General features: G+C 39.9%; 1 protein-coding gene across 1 annotated transcript in view; it reads right to left on the bottom strand.

The window, feature by feature from the left end:
- csmd3b (CUB and Sushi multiple domains 3b) overlaps window positions 1-21,854 on the bottom strand; it is a 313,752-nt gene that overhangs the window by 50,756 nt on the left and 241,142 nt on the right. The window contains exons 21-39 of the mRNA XM_046418010.1: window positions 20,686-20,874; window positions 17,904-18,004; window positions 17,674-17,742; window positions 17,301-17,457; window positions 15,253-15,444; window positions 11,810-11,936; window positions 11,149-11,351; window positions 10,696-10,887; window positions 10,275-10,413; window positions 9,723-9,910; window positions 8,699-8,817; window positions 8,442-8,517; window positions 8,205-8,321; window positions 4,966-5,079; window positions 4,724-4,819; window positions 3,922-4,125; window positions 3,536-3,660; window positions 2,923-3,019; window positions 389-493 (exon numbers count right to left, since the gene is read on the bottom strand). Of these exons, the coding sequence (XP_046273966.1) occupies window positions 389-493; window positions 2,923-3,019; window positions 3,536-3,660; window positions 3,922-4,125; window positions 4,724-4,819; window positions 4,966-5,079; window positions 8,205-8,321; window positions 8,442-8,517; window positions 8,699-8,817; window positions 9,723-9,910; window positions 10,275-10,413; window positions 10,696-10,887; window positions 11,149-11,351; window positions 11,810-11,936; window positions 15,253-15,444; window positions 17,301-17,457; window positions 17,674-17,742; window positions 17,904-18,004; window positions 20,686-20,874 (2,610 nt within the window). The remainder of the gene's footprint in view (window positions 1-388; window positions 494-2,922; window positions 3,020-3,535; window positions 3,661-3,921; window positions 4,126-4,723; window positions 4,820-4,965; window positions 5,080-8,204; window positions 8,322-8,441; window positions 8,518-8,698; window positions 8,818-9,722; window positions 9,911-10,274; window positions 10,414-10,695; window positions 10,888-11,148; window positions 11,352-11,809; window positions 11,937-15,252; window positions 15,445-17,300; window positions 17,458-17,673; window positions 17,743-17,903; window positions 18,005-20,685; window positions 20,875-21,854) is intronic.

Raw genomic sequence — 21,854 nt, 5'->3', positions numbered from 1 at the left:
GCGAGAGGCGGGGTACACCCTGGACTGGTCACCAGTCAATCGCAGGGCCAACACACAAAGACAGACAACCACACACTCTCACACTAGGGGCAATTTAGAGTAGCCAGTTAACCTAATGTGCATGTTTTTGGTATTGTGGGAGGAAGCCGGAGTACCTGGAGAAAACCCACGCGGGCACAGGGAGAACATGCAAACTCCACATAGACATAGAACCGGGATTCGAACCTGGAACCCTCTTGCTATGAGGCGGCAGTGCTAACTACTGCACGTGCCGCCCTAAAAAACCAATATATACATTGTATATATAAAGAAGAAATGTGAAATAAAGTTTCAGTCATCAGTCATGTGTATATAACATATAAAACTGTTGAAAAGATAAATATGTTACCTGTGTACTCCAGGTGAAAACCCGCAGCTGAGACACTAATATCCGAGCTGAAGCTTAGATAGAGGTTGTTAGATGTACTATTCAAGAGAGGGGGGATGGTGGTGCCTGAAAGCAGGGAGAGAGGAAAACAGCAACAGAGGACCACGATCACATTTTTTCATTTTTCAGCTGAGGGTTGAAAGAAAATCATCTTCGTTATCTGACAGCAAAAGAAACAACAGAGGCCTCCCAAACCTACATTTTCACTTTTTTTTTTGTTTGTGAAGTGTTCTCCAAGGAGGGAGAGGGGAATTACTTTTATATGAGACATCTGTTTTATTTGAAACCACTTTTTAAAATGTTGGCTTGACCTACTTAGTGCAGCAGGGTGCAGTACAAAGTGGGGGAAAAAAACATGACTGAAGCAAAGCTGGTGCAACAGTGCGAGTCTGTCAAGGCCCTTCACAATGACATAACCAATGATGCACTTTAACGTAAAGGAACATTAGCAGACTCTAATTTCCTTTTCAGTGAAAATGTCACTTTCCTGGCCTCCTTGAAAATGCATCTGTGGTAAATGTATCTTCTAATATTAACCACTTGTGGAGAAGGACAGCGAGCTGTGAGCAAAGCTTTGTTATGATTCACGTTTGTTTTTTGTTCAGCGGCAGGCGTGTCAGCACAACTTTTCAAACTTACAGACACATTCCTCTGAAGAAACAGTGAATTATACCAATGGATGTTGTTGGTTGTCTGTTGCAAAGGGAATTAATCAGCAGCTTTTTTTTTTAACAGTCTGTGGCCCCCCTGCTGGTTGCGTTCCCAGATAAAATCTCATTCATTATCGTCAGGCAAAATAAAAAATGATTTTTCCTTAATAGTAAAATATGAATGATGATGATAATGAACTGAATGGATTTAACCATAAGACTTGTTTTGGGATGTATGACAGTATTAATTAACAGTTGTAATTAATCAGTAGAAATGTTTGATCATCTCCCTGCATGTATTCACTAAATAATGACTTTTTATATGGAAATATGTCACTGTCATAGTTATTTCTTAGCCCATAATATAATTTCTTAACCAGGTTTTCATAAAATTGTCAGGACTTTCAATAGATTATTCAACACAACTGGCAGATAATCTGATAGCTTTGTTTCCCTTAAAGAAGCAGATGGACAGCTGCTTGAATAACACAATCAAATCTTTTGGTTGAATGTGAGAAAGAAAACCCAAGAAGAGAGATGCATATGACTTTCTTACTGTTGGTAACCATTTGGAAATATAAACTATTACCGCCTCGTGATTGCATGCACATCCATCCTTCACATACATGTTCAACACAGCAGCACAGAAGATGGACACTCAACATTAGGGTCACCAATTCAGCATCTGACCAAATGTGAACTACGGTCACAATCTCCCCCATCGGCTGACATTGTTGGTGTTGAATAACAGGAAGAAAAGTGTTATCGCAGGGCATTATGATGTCACTGTGAAGCTGACCTTTGAGATATATAATGTCATCAATTCATCATTTTATCCCATCTGACATTTGCGTGAAATTTTGTCAGAATTTGTGTATGAATTCTTTAGCTATGGCTAAAAATATGTGTAGGTGGTGTATCAGGATATCACGTTCATACAAATGGGACGGACAGCATGAAAACATACTGCCTCCGGCCAGGACTATTACCAGCAAGGGGGCATAAAAATATGATAATTACCTTGATTTAAAATGAGCTGGAATGAAGCTGCTCTTCCTTTTACAGTTAACTTAAGGGTAATACATAATGACATTGTGCAGTTCATTTTGGGAACATTTAGAAATGTGAATAATTGCATTGTTTCTGGAATTATTGCATTTGACATATCATGTTAGTAAATGTCTATTCTTAGAGGAGTGTAAGAGGATCAATTAGCCATGCAACAAAAAAAATCTCATCTGTTTTTCAAGTAATCACAGATAAACAAGCAGGTGTCAGTGGGTGTCTTGTTCAGCTCCTGCTGTGAGTCTCAGAGTGAAACCAGTTTAGCTCTAACTGCACTCTTAGCAGGGGGGCCACATGGGCAGCATCTTGTAAGCTGCAACAACATGCAGTGTTTTTTCTCACTATATCACAATTAACTATTGAGCTTTGTCTGTTCTTACCAGGTTACAAGATAAAGGAGTTTTTTTGGTAGAGTAAGAGTGCTTTTAAAAGGGGGCCTTGTCCTGAGAATTCAGTTCCTCCCGGTATACTCAAACTGAACCACAATATTAACCATAGTTTGAGAAATCTTGAATGTTCTTCGGTAGTGCTTTCTCTTTTCCCCAGTCCATTGAATAAGCTACTGCTATAAAATTATCACATTTCAACGATGTCTAATGAAAAAAAAAGAGGAATTTTATGCTATAATGAGATAATTGTATGTTTCCTATTTGCTAATTTGTTTCAGTTTGTCTCACAGTCTATCATTGTTTTTTCCTAAATTGCTTTTTAGGAAAGAATGGTCATCATCTGTGTAACTTTTGAAATAACACTATCAAAAATGCTGATAAAACTGCTTACCAGAGTAGCTGCCCAGTCTGGGTGCGTGGTTGTCGGCACCATCGTAAAAATCCAAAGAGTCCCAGTTATGCTCAGTGGCAAAGCTGATGACTTGTATCTGGAGACAGATAAATAGGAATAGAAAGCCAGAATTTGCTTGTTAATTGTTTAATTTTACTGTCTTCAATGAACTGTCATTTGATTGCACATAGTACAAATTCAGAAGCTAAAACTCATGATGTTTATATTCAATAAAACTGTTCAACAATATAAGATATAAAATGAGATGATCAAATGTTACAGAACACACTTGTAACTCGATGTGATGTCCTTTAAAATTTAAGCAGCAACTAAATGCACTGCGGCGTCAGTCAGTCAAATATCTGACTCCATTTTGTGTCAAAGGCATCTTTGTCTTTGTGTTTGTCCGTGAGAGCGGCTGAGCTTACACACAATCTGGCATTATCTCTCACGATTAGATCCTATCTAGTTATCTCTGGATGGTCCCTCTCTCACAAACCATCCATCCATTCATCCTTCTAATAATATCTTATCTTCCTTGACATCCTGCCTGCTCAGCTTTTAAGCCAATGATACATAGGTCAGCCAGGAATCAACGTGTGACGGGTACTACCTGTATTCCAGCCCCTTCTGGAACCGAGACCTTCCACACACAGTTCTGGTTGTTGTCGTAGGGCTCTGGATATCCAGGCGACAGGATAGTCCCACGACGAGAGGTCAACACACCCCCACAGGGAACTGAGGGAGAGGAGAGGGGAAAGAAAAGGGGAGGTTAAAATAACGCTTTGTTTGAAAGTGACAGGAAAAGATAAAGTCAGTTGGACGATCTCTTCCCCCACAGAAGAGGAGACCACAGAGCCCTGCGTGAAAGCTTGGGCATAGTTACACTGAAATGATAGATTATCTGCACTTGAGTTGTTTGGATTTGTTCTTAAATGTTCTTTAAAGCAATGCATCTTACATGCATTCTGTTACTGCACTCTGAAGATTCATATTTACCTATGCATGTAGGCAGGGTGTCATTCCATTGTGCCAGGTTGTCTGGTACACTCTCACATCGTATGGCAGTAGAGCCATGCAGGACATAACCAGGGTTGCACTCAAACTGCACCTGGGAGCCAACCGCAAAGTCATTACCGAGACGCTTCCCAAAGCGTGGCTCGGGAACCGAACTGCACTGCGTGGAGCTGGTCCTCGGGACAGCTGCAGAAATACGAAAGGACGCGGCAGTTAAAAAATGGTAGTATTGACAGGAAGACCTAATGTGCCTACTTTGGCCATGACATTTTTGAAAAAAGCCATTTTAAGATTTGGAGGAAGACCACATCTAGAACGCATCATGGGGCATTCACGGTGTATTATATTGTAGTCATAATCTTTCTGATGACATTCATACATACATACAATGCTTTCCGATACACTAGATCCACTGTCATAAAACATTCAAAATGTGACTTTGTAATGAATTTTAAGTTGAAGGGTCTTACGCATGCTCTTGACAGGTTATAAAGTAGTGGCTGACTGATGGGGCTTATAATCCATTATGACCTATACTCACCAATGCATACCTCAACAAATGTAAATGTTCATAGTATGTTATAAGAGTCTATCCAAACTTAAATTGCGGCATTGTGTGTAAAACGGCTTCTTCAACAACACACAAATACTACAGAATCACAAAATTTGTTTCTGTTTCAATGTAACCGGCTATTTTTAGTTATCAAAAATGTCATATATCAGTACTACACCTATTACAACTACTAAATGGTAAAAAATAACTTTGACATCCTGACTGACTGACCTTGGTAGACGAAGTGAAATCCCTTTGCAGTTTCTGGTCCAACTGTGGTAAACTTTATCGTGATCTGGTTTCCTGAACTCAGAGGGAGAGACTCACCTAGACAGAGAGAGAGAGAGAGTGTGAGAGAGAGAGAGAGAGAGAGAGAGAGAGAGAGAGAGAGGGTCGAAAAGAAACAAGATCAGAAAGAAAGGCGTGTTTAGGCCGCAGCCCTTCCGTTCGTTCATACGGTCACTGATCCTCACCAGAGTGGGACCCAGAGAGAGAAGACAGCAGCGTGTTTTGCTGAGTGGGTCCATCGTAGATTTCCACCACATCATTTAGAGATGTCTGGAACAACACAAACTGACCAAACAGGACTGGAGACAAGAGAAAAAGGGGGAAAAAATGACACATAAAGACACAAATTAATCACACTTGGTGGTAAATTATTATTCCATGCCACTGTCTGTGCCTGACCTTCCAATGATAGAATTAACTTGTAACACCTAATTTAAATTTTATTAAGCTGCAGTGTCAGCTTCTATTTGAAGCCAACTACTGGCACAAAATTACATATCAGCACACTTAACAGTCAAAACATCAGCTCATCTTCATCATGTCCCACTCCAGCCAGCCAACATTATTAGTGTAAGATACTGACGTTGGGCTAAACCTCACTTACTTTTGTCAACATGTGCCAGCAACAGAAGATGTTTTTCTGTCTGCTTTCCCTACAGCATAACAAACAGGCACAAGTGGTAACCTGTCAAAGCCATGTCTCAAAACCCATGTTTCCATATATAGGAAGGTGAAAAGCCTGCTGCAGTGGCCGTGAATTAATCCCAAGCCTCCCATATAACAGCTGGGGATTCCTCTACAGAAACATGAATATTACAGTGCAGCTGTAGTAGTAGGTAGCGTTTCAAGGCCTCCCGGAGGCCTGAGACCTCCTGTTTGCTCAAACTAGTACAGTTCTCTCTGTCATGCTTAACTGTGCCTTCAACAAAATCCTGAGTTGCCTTAAGACGGAAATCTGTAGGCGTTGATGCATAAATGAAAATGTGTTTGTCAGCAGCACATAGAAAAAAGATTAAATTACATTTATTTCTACTTCAATGAAACCAGCTCCCTGACCACCCACCCACACACACACACACACATCATTATCTCTCTCTCTGGCCCCAAAGGCTGAGGTGTAAAGGAATAAATCTGAACATTCAAGGATGTTTGGCTGTAAGAAGGTCACTGGTCACCTTGTACAAGGCTGTTTCTCTCTGTGGAAATCTTTCAAAGCATGATCAGCATTTTGCTAACACATTGCCCCGACTCACAAAAGATATCCCATCTGCTTTCATGTAAGTCCTCGTTTCAGCTTACAATAACGACAAGCGATATTGAGCAGAAACAAAAGAGCGGATTTACAACTGCATTTGTACTGGAATCTGACAACAAAACAAAATCATCGCCGAAGATTTCAGCTCTGCTGTACTGATGAATGCAACCTCTTGTATATCCTGTAAATAAGAACATGCTGCTGAGTGGTCATAAAGAATGACAAGATTTTGCATATCAGCAGAAATATTTAAAAGCTCCCATTTCGTATAGATTTTAAGGAATCCTGCTTTGCTGCAGTAAATTAACTGCAGGGCAGGTGGATGAGTTCACAGCTGAAACTGTTTCAGAACAGCACAGATTTCAGGCACTGTGACACACATGTACTAACAATTTTTCACACACGAGCAATTGGTGTTGAACTCACGTACAGCTGGTAGATCTGTTCAGTCATTCAGGCTGTAACATGCCTGGCAAAGTATAAATCAATTCCACTGGACTTGTTATCAAATGATCTAAATGTCTGACCGTTTATTTGAAAGGTTTCTTCAGCTCTTGACATCAGTTGGAGAAAACCTGGGCATTGATCCCCCCTGGAGCTGCCATGCCTCTTCATCAGCTGCCTGAGTGGGTGTCCTCAGCCATGTCCTCATTCAGCAGAAGGTACATGGCATCTCCGCAGGGATGAATGCCAAGGGTTTTCTCCACCAGGTGTTAAAAACTGAAGCAGCCATTTGTGTGAATGGTGAAACATCATTAACCATTAACTAACCAGTCCATTCAACTTTGACTTGACCGTAACCTTCAATTGTTGTGTCATAAACAGATATATTTATGGATATATAGATATCTATGTTTTTTTTTTCTTTTCTTACCTATTTATTTATTTTTGAAAATGACAGCTGCTTAACAAATCTGGACATGGCATAACGCTTCAGCGCTGCAGCTGAACAAAACAATCTCTGTCTATTGCTCTGTGTGTGAGGTTCAGGGTGGATGTCTTATACAATATGTAGGGCAACCAAATGTTAGCTCCTCTCAGTCAAAATGTCTACATGGAGCTGACACTCTAAAAGCTGCTCTGCTAATATAATGAGACAGCAACTATCAACAGCCTGAGGGAAGGCTGCTATTTATTCATAACACCACAGGGCATAATTGGACGTCATGTCCACCAATTACTGATTGTTTGTAAAAGCTCAAGTCAAGCCCCAATGAGTCCGTCGTTCTAATAATCAGTTGACCAGCAATTTAGATGTCAATATGCGATGTCATATTAAAGATACAAATAAACGTTACATTTGCACATCTTGAAAATTACATGATGTTGATACTTTGACAATCAACCAACTTAATTTCTTCTTACTTGCTTCTGGAGTTTTTGATGATATCTGCTCATATGGACAGTTCATAAGGCTTGTGGCAAACTTTTCATGTTCATTGTTATTTTGGCAGCATAAAAGATAAGTCCTACTTGTACAATAAAATCATGCAAAACCATCTCCAGCACAACTGACCAAACTGCAACTGCTTATGAAGACATATGATATAACTAAAAGCTACTATTATTTCCAATGTCTCGAAAGAAAGAAATTACTTCTTGATCCCACTAAATGCGTGTGAGAAAGAGTGAGAAGAGACTCACATTTTCTTTAATGTCCACAGCTTCCCAACACAGCCTGGTTTTATATCTCTACAATATTCAGATCTTTGTGGTGTGTCATTTATGTGTGTCTTAAAGATCACTGAACAAACTTGGAAAGATAAAAACAGCCTCAACTTTTAATGGAACTTTAATGATGAAACCCTGACCTGGAGTGAGAATCTTTTGATCATGTGTAATATCTCCTCTAATTTTTAAGTGGTTTAAATCCTCAGAAAAGGTTCCTTCAGGGGGGTTCCCCATTAAAAATCAAAAAAATCTGAATGCCATTTTGTTTCACTGAGTAAAAGAACAAGAGGAGAATATATCAAATATATATATCAAAGAAAACTGATCACAGGTTTCTTTCTAGAATGTTGTCTCGTCATCTACACTTCAGAGCACTTTACATCACAAAAACACTCTAATCTGGCAGGTACTTTATGGATTTCTGTGAAACTCTTGGACTGAGGGTATTTACTGCAATATTAAGTGTGCAATATTCTATGAGCGAGTGGACGAACTTACCAAACTCTCTAGGTACAGCTATAGAGTAGACACAGGTCTGTCCAGAGGTGTAGTTTCTGGGGAAGTTTGGAGATAAAACAGTCCCTTCTGATCCTGTAGAACGACTTCCACAGGGAGCTAGAGAAAGAATGCACACGTGCACACGCTTAAAGATACACAGGGAGGAACATAATGGCACAAGATTAAGTTGTATGCACAGGGATGTTTTACTCCATTTTGTATTTTAGTTTGTCAAACCTTGACAACTCGGCAATGCCCTATTCCAGCCTGGTCTGCCATCATCTCCCATACTGCAGGTTAGGGTTGAATAGCCCTAAAGAAAAACAAAACACTTCACTGGAAGAAAAACAACCCAGCAACCCAACCAACCAATCAAGCATTTAAGCAACCAACCATCCGCCCACTAATCCATCTGACCAACAAACCCTCAAACTAACCACCCATCCAACCAATTACCTATCTGACCATCCATCCATCCATTCATCCTTTTGTACCTGTAAAACGTATCCGGCCTCACAATAGAAGGTGACAGTAGAGCCGAGCTTATAATCGGATCCTAGCCTCGTCCCATTCAGAACTACACCTGGGTCAAAGCAGGATTCCCTCAGCTTGGCTGGACAGAGAGGAAATAGAACCAGTGAGTAAGTGAGAAAGAAGATGAGGAAAAGAAAAAGTGACAGGCACACATAAATAATAAGTCAAATTAATAATAACTAAGTTCCTAGCCATAATCAAATGAGGCAGACATTGCGTTGGCCTTTTCAACCGTCTGTTTGACTTAGCTGCAGTGCCAAAGACGGGCCAAGAACCTTAACTTCATCCCCCGGCTACTGAATGCTACATGAACCTTGTAAATTATGGCTTTGCCTCTCTCCTAATAGGTTAGCAGCCACCCTGCATCAACTTAAGGCTTAACTCCACATGAAGCCAGTGGACGGACTAATTCAACAGGGACTTTATACGGTGAGAGTAATCATTCTTCTCTTAAAATCAACTTGATATACACTGTTATCATAGTGGGAGACTTGAAAATAATGGATACCGAATGTTTAGGGTAATGCAGAAAACTTGACTGTGAAAAATAAACCTTATTAATATTTTGAGACATTCTGTCATTGCATTGAAGATAACATTGTCAAGCGTGAATGCCTTAAAGTTGTGCTTAACAGACAAGACAGAAAACAGACCCTGGTGTAATTATATCTAGCAGAGTATATTGACATTATTACTCCACAGTTGACAGAAGGTAGCTTTAAAACACTTGCATTGAAACTTTGTGTCTACTTCCTATTTTAATCTCTTTTCATAAGAAAAGGATAAACATGGACTGAGTCTGTTTCCAGTTGACATCTAATTGAAGCTATAAACCCTGAGATAATGGATGCAGAACAAATGACAAATGTGCACCTCACTAAGGACATTTGCCCTTATGTGATCTTACCTTGAGTAAGATGCTATTTTGGCACTAAATACTCGACATCATATAAGCATGCTGGCACTATTGGCAAAGTATTTTACCTTTGTATTCCAGGTGAAAGCCAGTGTAAGAAACAGACCCATCACTGCGGAAGGCTAAATGCATGGTATTTGAACTGCTTTCTATCCTCTCTGGGAGTTTGCTGTCCTGGAAGCTTCCAATCAGAGGACTGTTGCTATCTGGACCATCGTAGATATACAGGAAGTCGTAGTTTGGCTCAATATTGAAACTACAGATAAAAAAGAAAGCACAGATATAGACAGGACTTAATAATGAGAGTCAACACTGAAAGAAAATTTACACCGGGTTATTTTTTGTTTCTTTTTTATACAACACAACATATGCAGAAAGTTCCCGAAAGTGATGTCAGCTTGGCAAATTCTCTGAACAGTGGTAGAATTGAAAATTCCTTTCACAATTTCCAATTCTACAAGCCTGCCAGATTTCCACGGCAAATGAGAATACTGTTGTTCTTGTCAATGTTAGCATTTCTGAGAAGCACATTTGTGTTTATTAATCCTACCTTGGATAAAAAAAAAATGTTCTATTGTTTAGTCAGTAGGCTTTGATTGTTAAGCATTGAAGCAGGTTACCTGATGAAGGCCAGTGACAAGACATAATCAGAGTTGACAGCAATGAGCCAATCACAGTCCTTGGAGTGAGGGTAGGGATGTGGGTAGTTGGGAGACAGGATAAATCCATTGGAACCAGTTAGGTTTCCCCCACACGGAGCTATGAAGAACAAAAGCAAATGTATACATCGATTCTCACAGCAAGTCTTAAAATTGCATCAGTACTTTCTCAACAGGATTAAAAAATGTTTCAGGAGTTCAGGAGTATGCAGAGAAGTGCATAATGAAAGTTCAGATGACTACTGTATTTCACACATTTCTCCCATAGGTCACTCTCAGATGTGTCCTTGCACAATGTACTGAGCCTTTGACAGCTGCAGCTGTGCGCACAGTACATCTATTATATATCCCTATATATATATACATGGACTGGACTTCTCACCGATGCAGACCGGCGGGCTGGGCTGCCAGTAGTATCTATTATCCACTTGTATACAGGTGATTTTGTCATCCCCCTGGAGCTCGTATCCTGGGTCACACTGAAAGGACACCGAATCCCCCGGCTCACGGCCATCTCCACTACGACTTCCATTCATCGGTACACCTGGGTCCCTGCAGGCTGTAGCTACTGAGCCTGAGACAGAGAGAGAGAGACAGAGAGGGAGAAAGACCAGAGAGTGAAGGAGAAATAAGGGAGAGCAATTAGAAATATCTGTGCCACATTGGATATCTATTGGCCAGTCCATTAACTCAGCACAGTTCACTATTTACTGTATTTAAAAAAAAAAAAGATATATTCAGATTTATTGAAAAACCTCTTGGCACCCCGAAAACCCACACATTACACACATTAAAAACTCAGCAAGTAAACTAATAGGAGGAGGAGGATACTTACTCGAGAACTGAATAGCAAATCCTGACTTGCTGATGTAAAAATCAGTCTCAAACTGAACAGTGACAGTATTCAACGTGGAGTGGATTCCCTCAGGAAGCAGAGACCCACTGAGCTCAGCCAAAGACATTTCATTCTCAGGCGGTCCATCCCAAACCTTCAGCATGTCGTGGCTGGCTTCCGTGTCAAAGGATAAGAACTGAAGGCTGTGATTTGTGTGAAAAAAACAAATAAATAAAAAAATAAACATTACATACGTTATGCTGCTCCAGTCTTAATGAACTTATAGTCTTCATGGTGGGAGACCAATGACTAACAACTCAAAACTAGTAAGAATATCAGTGTTTTTTTTTTTTTTATCTTAATTACTCTATACATTCATTTTAAATCTTTATTATACTCCAATCAATTTCTACAGGTATAGAAGAACTTTCACAACAACTGCCAATTCCTACACTAACTTAGTTCAGTTATAAAGAATATATTCAGTATAGCAGCTCGGCAGAACTTTAGTCTTTAGTTTTTGTGTCATTTTCACATTTATCATACATAATTACATATCTAGATTAACTATTAAGACACACAAAAAAGCACTTAAGCACTAAAACTGATGACAATGACATTTCATCTTTACTACTGGTGAGGTTTGGTTGGCCCACATTACCTCACAATGTTTCCCGAGTCCACCTCAATGGTCCAGGTGCAGCGTAGGTTATTGTCGTAAGGAAAAGGGTATCCAGGAGAAAGAATCCTTCCAGAGGACTCACCTTTAAAACGACCACCACACTCCGCTGCAGGAATCACACACACGTAAGAGACATTAAAGACTGTTTAACATGCAAACCCACGCACAATATCCCTGTACAACCCTGTACGTTAAAAATACCATCAACTCAGGCAAACAAATCGACTCTCTCTCTCTCAACTAATGAGTGTGTATGTAGTTAAGTGTGGGTGTGATGTGTGACCAGTTATCTGTCCCTGGCTATTGTTTATCAAGGCAATCGGATCCACTAGTTGCACCTCAGCAGCCACTGAGCAGTGATTAAACGATCAGTGCGGAAATAAATAGACTGAGAGAGAAGCTAACTCTTTCTCTGTGTCTTTCTCACGCAGAGGAAGGAGTCGAAGAAGAAGAAGAAGATGAAGAAGGAGAAGAGACAAAGTGCTGATCCTGCATTCATCCCTAAAGAGACCACCACACATTATATAACAGAAAATAATTCCCCCTTCTCACTTTGTCTCTCTCGGTTATATATTTTCACAATCTTCATCCCCTCCCTCCCCATGTTCCTCCTCCCTCAGGCTCCCCTGCCTTCGTCACTGGAATATATTATCTCGAGTAATAGGAGCAATATTAAGAGTTGGGACGGGAAGAAAAAGTGGAGAAGAGGCAAAAAGGAAAGAAAAAGCAGAGAACCAAGGGGGGTAAAGAAGGAAACAGTAATAATAAGAAGCAATATAATATTAAGACTGCAGGTTAGCTGAGGTCATGGCATGTCACTGCTAAAATATAAAGTCAGAGAACATCAGCCAGTGGTTTTATGAGTCTTTCATTATTGATAGTGAGAAGGGGAGAGACTTATTAAGCTGAATCCAAAATCAGAAAGTTCAGAGGCGGCAATGAAGGAAGAAAGGTGCTTGAAACATCTGGCTTGCTGTTTTGCTTATAGCTCCCATCCGGGGCACAGCTGCAGCAGTCATGTTGCGTGTCTTTGTGTATAGGCTTAGCATTTTGGGGGGTTTAATTAGAGAATGTAATCATTCAACCAAATGCCTACTGGGAATGGGACTGTCTCAAAACAATGTTCACATACTATTTAAATGAAAGCACACTAGTGGACACAGTAAATGAATGTCACCCAGGCTGTCGGATTTGGCACCTGGGTTGGATTTAGCACCTAGTTTTTTCATCTCTGATGGTTAAACTGTCAAATGGAACATTTGTCAGACAAGGATTTTATAAGCCTCTAAGAGCCGATGTAATGAACTGAAGAACTGTTTCCTTTTTGTCTTTATATTTTTGTACCAAAAGCTTCGTGAATTTCTTTTCATGGCATGTTGTGTTCTTTTGAAGTTTCCATTGAGCTAACGGAATTACGCAAGTAGAAGCTACAGTAGTAAGATTAATTCTAAAGGACATTCAGCCAGAACTGTTTAAACGGCCAGCACTGACTTCTTCTGAGAACTAAGCCACTGAAGCTGTTGCCAAGACCTCTGCTACTGGCCCATAAAGAGGATGCCAAACCAGCTTGAAAACTCATACGCTTGGCGGTCATGGACCATCGACTCCGTGGTCCCCTGGGAGCCGCGGCGTTCAACCTAAGGCTGATGATGTCAAATAAGTTCGAGAAGTTAATGACTCTGTTAGTGTCTCCAAGTGTTTTTTAATAATTAAATCACATATTTTATCACCACTGAAGATCTATTATTCATCCATTTGGTTATTTTTAGCACCATAGATTCTTTATCAATCATTTATTTATTGAGTTATGAGACATCTAGCTGTACAAAATGTTTTCCTTTATCAGCTGTCTGTGTGTGCTCTTTAAAGCAAAAGACAAAGGTCAGTGTATTGACAAAAACTCAACTGTTTCTCACGAGACTGACCAATTTAACGATTCATTTGTCTTTCTTTCTTTAAGGGTGGTGCTCTAACTTAACAAAAGCAAAGCATTTAATCCTTGGAGCAGATTTAACATCACAGTACCGACATGTACATGTGAGTGAGTGTAAGCGTTTTGGGGCTCTGATGTTGCATAGCCAGGATTAGACCACTGACTTGTTGATGTCAATATTCATTGCATTTTCCTATCAGTTTAAAGCCCTGAAAAATGAATTAAAAAGGCAAAGATGTTGTATCTACTGCCGTCAGAGCCACGATTACATACCTGGACTAAATCTACCTGTCACCTTTTGCACTCCAAAAAATTTTATATACTGATACTGTTTCAGTATTGATTTATTTTCACAAAAGTGTCCTTTAGTGTATTTTATTCTTTTTTTCTATTCTATTTCTATGCTCAGTATTTCGTGTCATAGTGTGTTGTATTCAAATATCCCAGAGCTATGACAACCTAATTTCCCCTCGAGGATGAATGAAGTCATCTATCTATCTATCTATCTAATGGAACACTTGGAAATATGTCAAGTTGCATTCCAAAAGGTTTTAGACTGATTTCCTTCAGTGGTCTGTAGCAAAACTAAATTGATTGAAATGTTATATTATAGCAATGAGGTTCATCTCTTAGCCATTCACAGAGGAAGAATAACACCACAAAGAGAAACATATAAAAATAAAAAGGGTTGGATCTGTGTGTGTTTGAACACGTGTGTGGGCATGTTTGAGTAGAAAGCAGAGCATTGGGAGATCAAAAGGGCAGTCTCCAGGATCAGAGAACAAATCACCCACTGCGGGAAAGGAAATGGATCAATCGCTTAGAGGGAGTCCAGGTGGTAAACTATCCAGCATAAACGGGCTTTTCATTGAGACTTTAAAACTACTGCAGTGTGCAATCTCCCGAGAAAATCAAGACAGTGATTTCACAGGAAATTGGCCCCCACCTGCTTTCTTTTCAGATTATTGAATGAATGTCCTATGAGCAAAGAATTTGTGTAAGAAAACAAGTGACTGCACTGGACTGTAGAGAAGGACTTGCTATAATAAAGCTTCCTGCTTCTTAAAAAGTGCATGTGCAACAGCTGGCTTCTGGGTAAATTTGATATTTTAGAAAAAAAACCCAAAACAAAACAAAACAGTAGGATCTAATTATGTTGATATTTACTCACTGAAAATATCCTGCTCTTGATTTTTGCCTTGTGCAAATTTGAAAAAGTTCTGTTCTAAATTATACCAATACCTCTGACAGGTCGTGGGTAACTGAGGAGCAACAAAAGTGTTAATTAATGTCTGCAAAAGAGTTATGGACGAGGTACTTCACACACTAAAGCAACAATGAACCCTCCTCACCTTTCACTCTCAGGCTTATTAAGGAAGAGCATTATTAACGAACAGCGTTATTCAAGGTTCGACCCATAATTGAGTGTGTATGTGCTTTTGTGACCTCTTTTCGAAGTGTAAATGGCTTCATGTAGCCAGGGACATACCTATACAAGAAGGCAGAGGGTTATCCCAGGCTCTCCTCTCGCCTGTCATGCACTTCAGTGTGGAGGCTCCATGCAGAGTGTATCCAGGCTCGCATCTGTACGTGATGCTGCTCCCAGAGAAATGGCCTTGGTCGTTGACCTTGAAGCCGAACTGAGGCACGCCTGGGTCCTCGCAATGAGACAACTCAAAACCTAGAGAGAGAAAATGATTTAGGAAAAAATCTTTATAGCTGTGTACTTTTTAAAACACTCGCTAAGGGACATCTAACACCCACTGGAGAAGACAGAATTAGTGTTGTTTAGATGCTCAGCAATATTCCCTTAATATCTGGCACACTCAAGTATTCTGTTTATGAGCTTGCTGAGATCACACATCCTGTTAAGTTCTCATCCTGATTTAATAATGAAAAAAAAAAAAAAAAAACTGAAAAAATACACAAGACATTCCAATATTAAGAGCGATACCGGAGCATGTATACACCTTATCCAATTTAAAGTTGTTTTTCACAGTCTGCCTCAGCTCAGTTTCCATGGTAATATTCGAAGTATTCTGTTTATTCATGTGCACAATTTTGTAGAGCAGGATATGAAGAGGAATATAAAGAGCTTATCCTTATAAGACCTCAACCAGGATCTATGGTATTACCTGGAAGACGAGATGCGCCAGGATTTGAGTTATCCTCTGGCAGACTGCAGCAGGTGCACATCAAAATCCTTAAAAATGGCTCTTTGCAAAGCTGTACTTTTACCACTTGGAAATCTGAACACATCTGCCATCATCCTGATGTCTAGTGTGAATGGCTGCCCATATGAAATTGTTCACTGTATGTTAGATGCATATAAGAAATTAAACAATTATGCACTGAATCGTACCTTCGAGTTTTATTAAATTATAGCCTTTATATGAAACTGAACTTTAAACATATTGGATTTCCATCCATCCATCCATTTTCTATACCGCTTATCCGTCAGGGTCGCGGGGGAGCTGGAGCCTATCCCAGCTGACTACGGGCGAGAGGCGGGGTGCACTCTGGACTGGTCGCCAGTCAATCGCAGGGCCAACACACAAAGACAGACAACCACACACTCTCACACTCACACCTATGGGCAATTTAGAGTAGCCAGTTAACCTAATGTGCATGTTTTTGGTATTGTGGGAGGAAGCCGGAGTACCCGGAGAAAACCCACGCAGGCACAGGGAGAACATGCAAACTCCACATAGACAGTGCTAACCACTGCACCACCGTGCCGCCCACATATTGGATTTTTAGATTACAAACATCTAAACCATTTTTTGGTGTGTTTGTATGGCAAACTAACATGTCTGTGCATCAGAACGAGGAAGCTGAGGTGCAGAGGAGTAAGTAATGTACTGCTCCAAACACAGCAGAGAGAATACAACTTTAAAGTGCTATGCAAATCATCCTGCATGACTTCCTTTAAACAATTAGATTTTCTAATTGCAACTATGCATTTCAAAGGGCACACCAAACGTGGGTTTGCTTTTCTTTGAACATCACAGCGCACCTTTAACACCCAATCCGACACTCAAATCAGAGCGTTCTGAAAGCTTCGGGAATCAAACATGGCAAGTTTCTTGTGATCATCTCAGTGGTGGAATACACAATCGCTGTGATGGTTTCAAAAATAAAAACCACTTGGAGTTCAGCTGATTGAGCGGGTTTAAGTTACATTTGTCAGAAATTAGCACAGCTGTCATGCAGCGTTTTATTGCTGAATTAAGTGACCTTTACACCACTGACATCGCATTACAAATATACATAGACAGCTTTGGAGCTATAACAGCCTCCACTCGTCTAGGAAGACTTTCCACTAGCATTTAGAGTGTTTCTGTGGGACTTTTTGCCCATTCATGCTGTAGAGCATTTGTGAGGTCAGACACTGATGTTTGCAGTTTGCAAACTTGAACAGTTACTTACTTGTAATGACATTATATTCTTGTTCAGAGCTACTCACATTCAAGTTCTATATTAGCTTACGTGCCTGTACAGGTTTTTGCCTGCCTAGGTGTGGGTGTGTGCACTTACTCGAGTAGACCAGTTTGAATCCTTCCCCTGTACTTTCTGCGTCACTGTAAAACTCCAGCCAGAGATGGTTTGAAGTGGAGATCAGCGTCAGGCCCAACATAGATGATCCGGTGAATGCTCCGAGAACATGGGCTGTGTTGTCTTTGCCATCATAAATCTGTAACAGCGGGAGTACAGCGCACTCAAAACGCTAATCCAACATAATGACCAATCAGGGATGGTCCAATTAAGTTTTCCAGGGCATAAATTGAATCAGTTTTTTGCTTTTCCTTTTTTTCTCTTCATCACCACTGATCAGTTTCAGACGCAGATGTCAGAGGAAGTGAGAAAGAACGACAGGGGAATCCCTGAGTGTGTGTACGTGTGTGTTTACCTTGAGTATATCCCCTTGGGCGAGATGAAAGGTTCGAGCAGAGATGTTGATGCCTTTCCCAGCCTGCACCTAGAGCAAACACGAAATACATATCAGATTTATTGACTGACAAAGTAAACAACGTTTAAAGGTAGCTATTAATTCCCACTAATTTCCATAGAGATTTTTACACTTCACAGAGAAAAATTGCAGAGCCTCCCAGACTAAGTTGGGATGTACAGATTTGTTACCTGGATGCTGTAGATGCACTCGTGATTGTTGTCATAATTCATTGGATAGTTTGGAGAGAGAAGGATCCCTTCATTGTTTATAACTGAAGAGCCACACTCCGCTGGTGGAAAAAAAAACCAGAAAGACAAGAATGACAAACACATATATTTAGATAACTTATAAAGAATAAGCTGTCCTTAGAGTGAAAAGATATTAACATCTTACAAGAACATATTTTTTTCCCTATAAATGGATGAATACTTCCAACACGCGTTTGTGTGTGTGTGTGTGTGTGTGCATGTAATGTAATAACCCCTTTAAACAGCTGTGTAGTCAGCCATCTACTTCCACTGAGGAGAATGGCCAAGTAGTAAAATTCCGAAACTAATTTACTTCAAGATACCTACTCTCTGCAGTTCTCACATGTGCCCTCTATCCACAGTATCCATGTCCCTTTCCCCCTCTTAATCCCTCCCTCCCCCTCTGTCTCTCTGCTGGTGTAATAGTCATATTACAGCTGTCATATCGTCAATAAATCACGCTGCTACAGTTTCCATTTAGAAAATTACCTCTCCACCCTCTCCTCTTTCCTGTTTAACTCCCTCACTCTTGCTCTTTCTCGCCGTCTCCCTCTCTATGAATAGCGGCTCCTTCACCCTCCTCTACTTCAATCAACCTTCCTCATCTGCTTCTCCCAAGTTTTCTCTACTACCCCCCCCCCCCCCCCCCCCCCCTTCCTTTTTACTTGTTCCTCTTTTCTCTTTTTACCAACTGTCTCCTTTCCCTAAATAGAGGATGAGGTCCAGGAATAAAGCAGAGAAGAACGCAAAGGCACATTTGGTTTTCTGAAAAAGCAAACACACCTCTCCAATATCCGTTGGTTAACAAAAATCACCAATAACTGTCCCTTTCCTCTCTTTTTTCATTCCACCTTTGTGACGTGCACCACATCATGAAGGCAATGCAACACAACACACAGGAACTAAATATAGCAAACCGCACTTCACCATAGAACACTGGCACGCAACACCACTCCCACCTCTTTGCATTATCATTCTTGGCACGTTGCTGACAAAGAGCCAAAGACATAAACAACGGCCCTGCAAACATCACGCAAAGCTGAAAATAAGATCAGTATGTACAATGTTCTCAAAAATCTGAAAATCATAAATACTGTATCTGCTCTATACTGTACTTGAAGTGGACGTTGGCCCTACGTTTAATGCAGCATTGCTGAAGGAGTGCAGAAGCATTCAGAGTCATCTGTTTGCCTTTTATTATTGCCCTCTATTGATTGGACATCTGCACGCAAATCCACCACATTTCTTGCTTACAAAGAAAGTGAAGTTATGAGCATGCAGCATTGATCCTTGTGTGTAAAAATTTATGTTCTGCAGTAGACTCTTACTAGAGAACAAATGTAAGACCAGTGTCTTGGCCAACGATAATGATTGGAGAACTGCTAACACACCCAAAGGGGGGAGGGACTGTAATATTTTAGAATTCCAATAATTCAAATATTTTCCCTTTCCCAGAACCTTTCCTTTTGCTCCTTTCATTAATTGATTAATTATATAACTCAGGACGTTCAAAGACCACAGTAACTCCATTGAATTCACTTCAGTTTGTTTCCCCGAGTTCATAGAGCTGTTCTCCAATCTCTGCCTTCTATGTATTTGTCAATTCCACTTGATGTTATCTCTTTATGCATACTTTGTTTGCTGCATGTTATGGATTAGAGTTCAATAGTTAAAAGAAATATTATATAATGTGTACTGTATATTTAAAGAAAATATTTAAAAGAACTAAACCCTGGTTCAGCATTTTATTGAAGGTGTTGATTCATATAGCTCATACATACACATACATATATCATATAAAATATTAATATGTGCCTTCCAGGTGTCCAGTCTTTTATGTGTGGACTCTAGAACTTTCTACTTTTTATTCAGTTTTGTAATTAACCAACAACATAATAAATCCTAAACTGTTCCAGTCATATTTTCAGATAATGTCCTTCATTTCGAATTGCATAATCATAAAGACATTATGAAGCATTGTGGGTCAACAGGTCTAAATTCACCTTGAGAGACATCACTGACATTTATTATTCATCCAGTAACAGAAATTTGGCCTGAATAAATGTGCCTTTTACACTGAGTACTGTCAGTAAAAGTCTTTCAGTTTATTGTCAGTTTTGTTCACTGTATTGAATACAAGTTCTGTGAGACAGTTTAAAAAATAATTTAACAATCAAGGACTGATGTACGAGGAACTTGAGGTGAGTGTGACGTGAAAGCAGAAACACCAGACAAGCTCCTATTCTGTTAAAAAATATTTGAAAGTTTAGCCTCGGGTGCATTTTGAGCTGAGGCTGCTAAGGTTCAGAAAAGGATAAACATTGAGAACTTCTTTCTTTTTGCATGTCACAATGTGGGCAATTGCAAAGGAACATATTTTACAAATGCTGCAAGAGCTTGTGTTGTTATATAACTCAAATCTTATTTGTGTTTGTTGGAAAGTGCAGATAATCGAGAGGGAAACAGTTTTTTAGACTCTCATGACAATAATGGTAGACAAAGTAGTCACTATTTTCTGATTTCTGTAATTTTGTAAGATTAAGCTTAAACATGGCTTAATATTCCTTTAAATGTGAGCCTGACATATGGTAAATGCTAAATGCAAACTGCTTAGAATTAATTAATTCTAAGTATCAAATGTCCTTGAGTTTTTATCTTATCAGATAAACAGCCACAAACTTGATAGTATTCAAATCAAATTATCAGTAATATTACCACATACCGACACATCTTGGTAAAGGAGCGCTCCACATTCTCCGTCCACCTCCCAGACAGACTAACTCTGGCGCCCCCTCTAGGCGATATCCCATATTGCAGGAAAAAGACAAAGTGTCTCCAACGCCAAAACTGAAGCCGTTTCTCCTGCCGAACCGAGGCATGCCAGGGTCCTCACATGGCTCCAAAGTATATTCTGCAGAGAATAAATTGAAGCTGAATGCATATCACGTACATGAACAGACCTTAAAATACACCACAAAGATTAATTAACCTCAAATCTTCAGTGTTTCGTGCATTTGGCCAAAAAAATAGTGCTGGACAATATCAGTGAATCAAAATATATTTGAAATGTGTACTTTAGTGATTTTTTTTGAACGGCATTCAATCCTGCTGAGTGTTAGACAAGTCCCATAAGAGCAAGTGAAGTGATGATATTAAAGCGTAAACACGTACTCTCCGGTGTTAAATCAACAAATGAATATCCATCGTTCTCAAAGTCCAGGAAAATCCACCCATTTACCTAAAACAAAACTAACAAAGTAACTATTAAAGTTATGTGAAACATGCAAACACCTCATGGCCATGATCTACATTGAGCACGACTGCAACAATTAGTACAAAAAGTTTGAGTTGACGTCCTGAAATGCACTTGTGTTTATCACGGTACAGCAGGAGATTTATTTTCAGAGGGCTGAGACTGATGATGTGACGTGTATGTCAGAGTGTGCTGCGTGATGACAGCCTGTTGAGTGTGTTCAGATAGGCAAGTCACATCACTGGTGACACCCCCCATGTGTTACATTCTGAGTATCAGCTTATGCCATCTGGGATGTACTAAAACTTCCCTCAGTGTAGACTCAGAATTAAGTCCTCCCTTATTTACGATGAATGAGAAAGTGCTGAAAGGGCAGTTAAGCAAAGGATCTTGACTTATTCTTCCCTTAATTTTGGATGGGGGTGACAGTGCTGATGTAAACCCGACTACGGATTGAGACAGTACTTGTGATTTGTAGGCATTCTCAGAACCGCCGTTGAGGCAGTGAGGAGATCATCTCCATCTTTTTTCTTCTTCTTGTGTTGTTTAATGTTGCATAACCTCTCTCTTCTGAGCTTTTTTCATGAGCTATTCACAAGGTTTTATGGGTATTCTTTGAGGCCAGCAGTGAAATACCT

Source organism: Scatophagus argus, chromosome 17 (assembly GCF_020382885.2).
Source record: "Scatophagus argus isolate fScaArg1 chromosome 17, fScaArg1.pri, whole genome shotgun sequence".
NCBI classification, from domain to species: Eukaryota; Metazoa; Chordata; class Actinopteri; family Scatophagidae; genus Scatophagus; species Scatophagus argus.
Note: the sequence above shows the minus strand (reverse complement) of the source record. Positions and strands in the feature narration are given on the sequence as shown.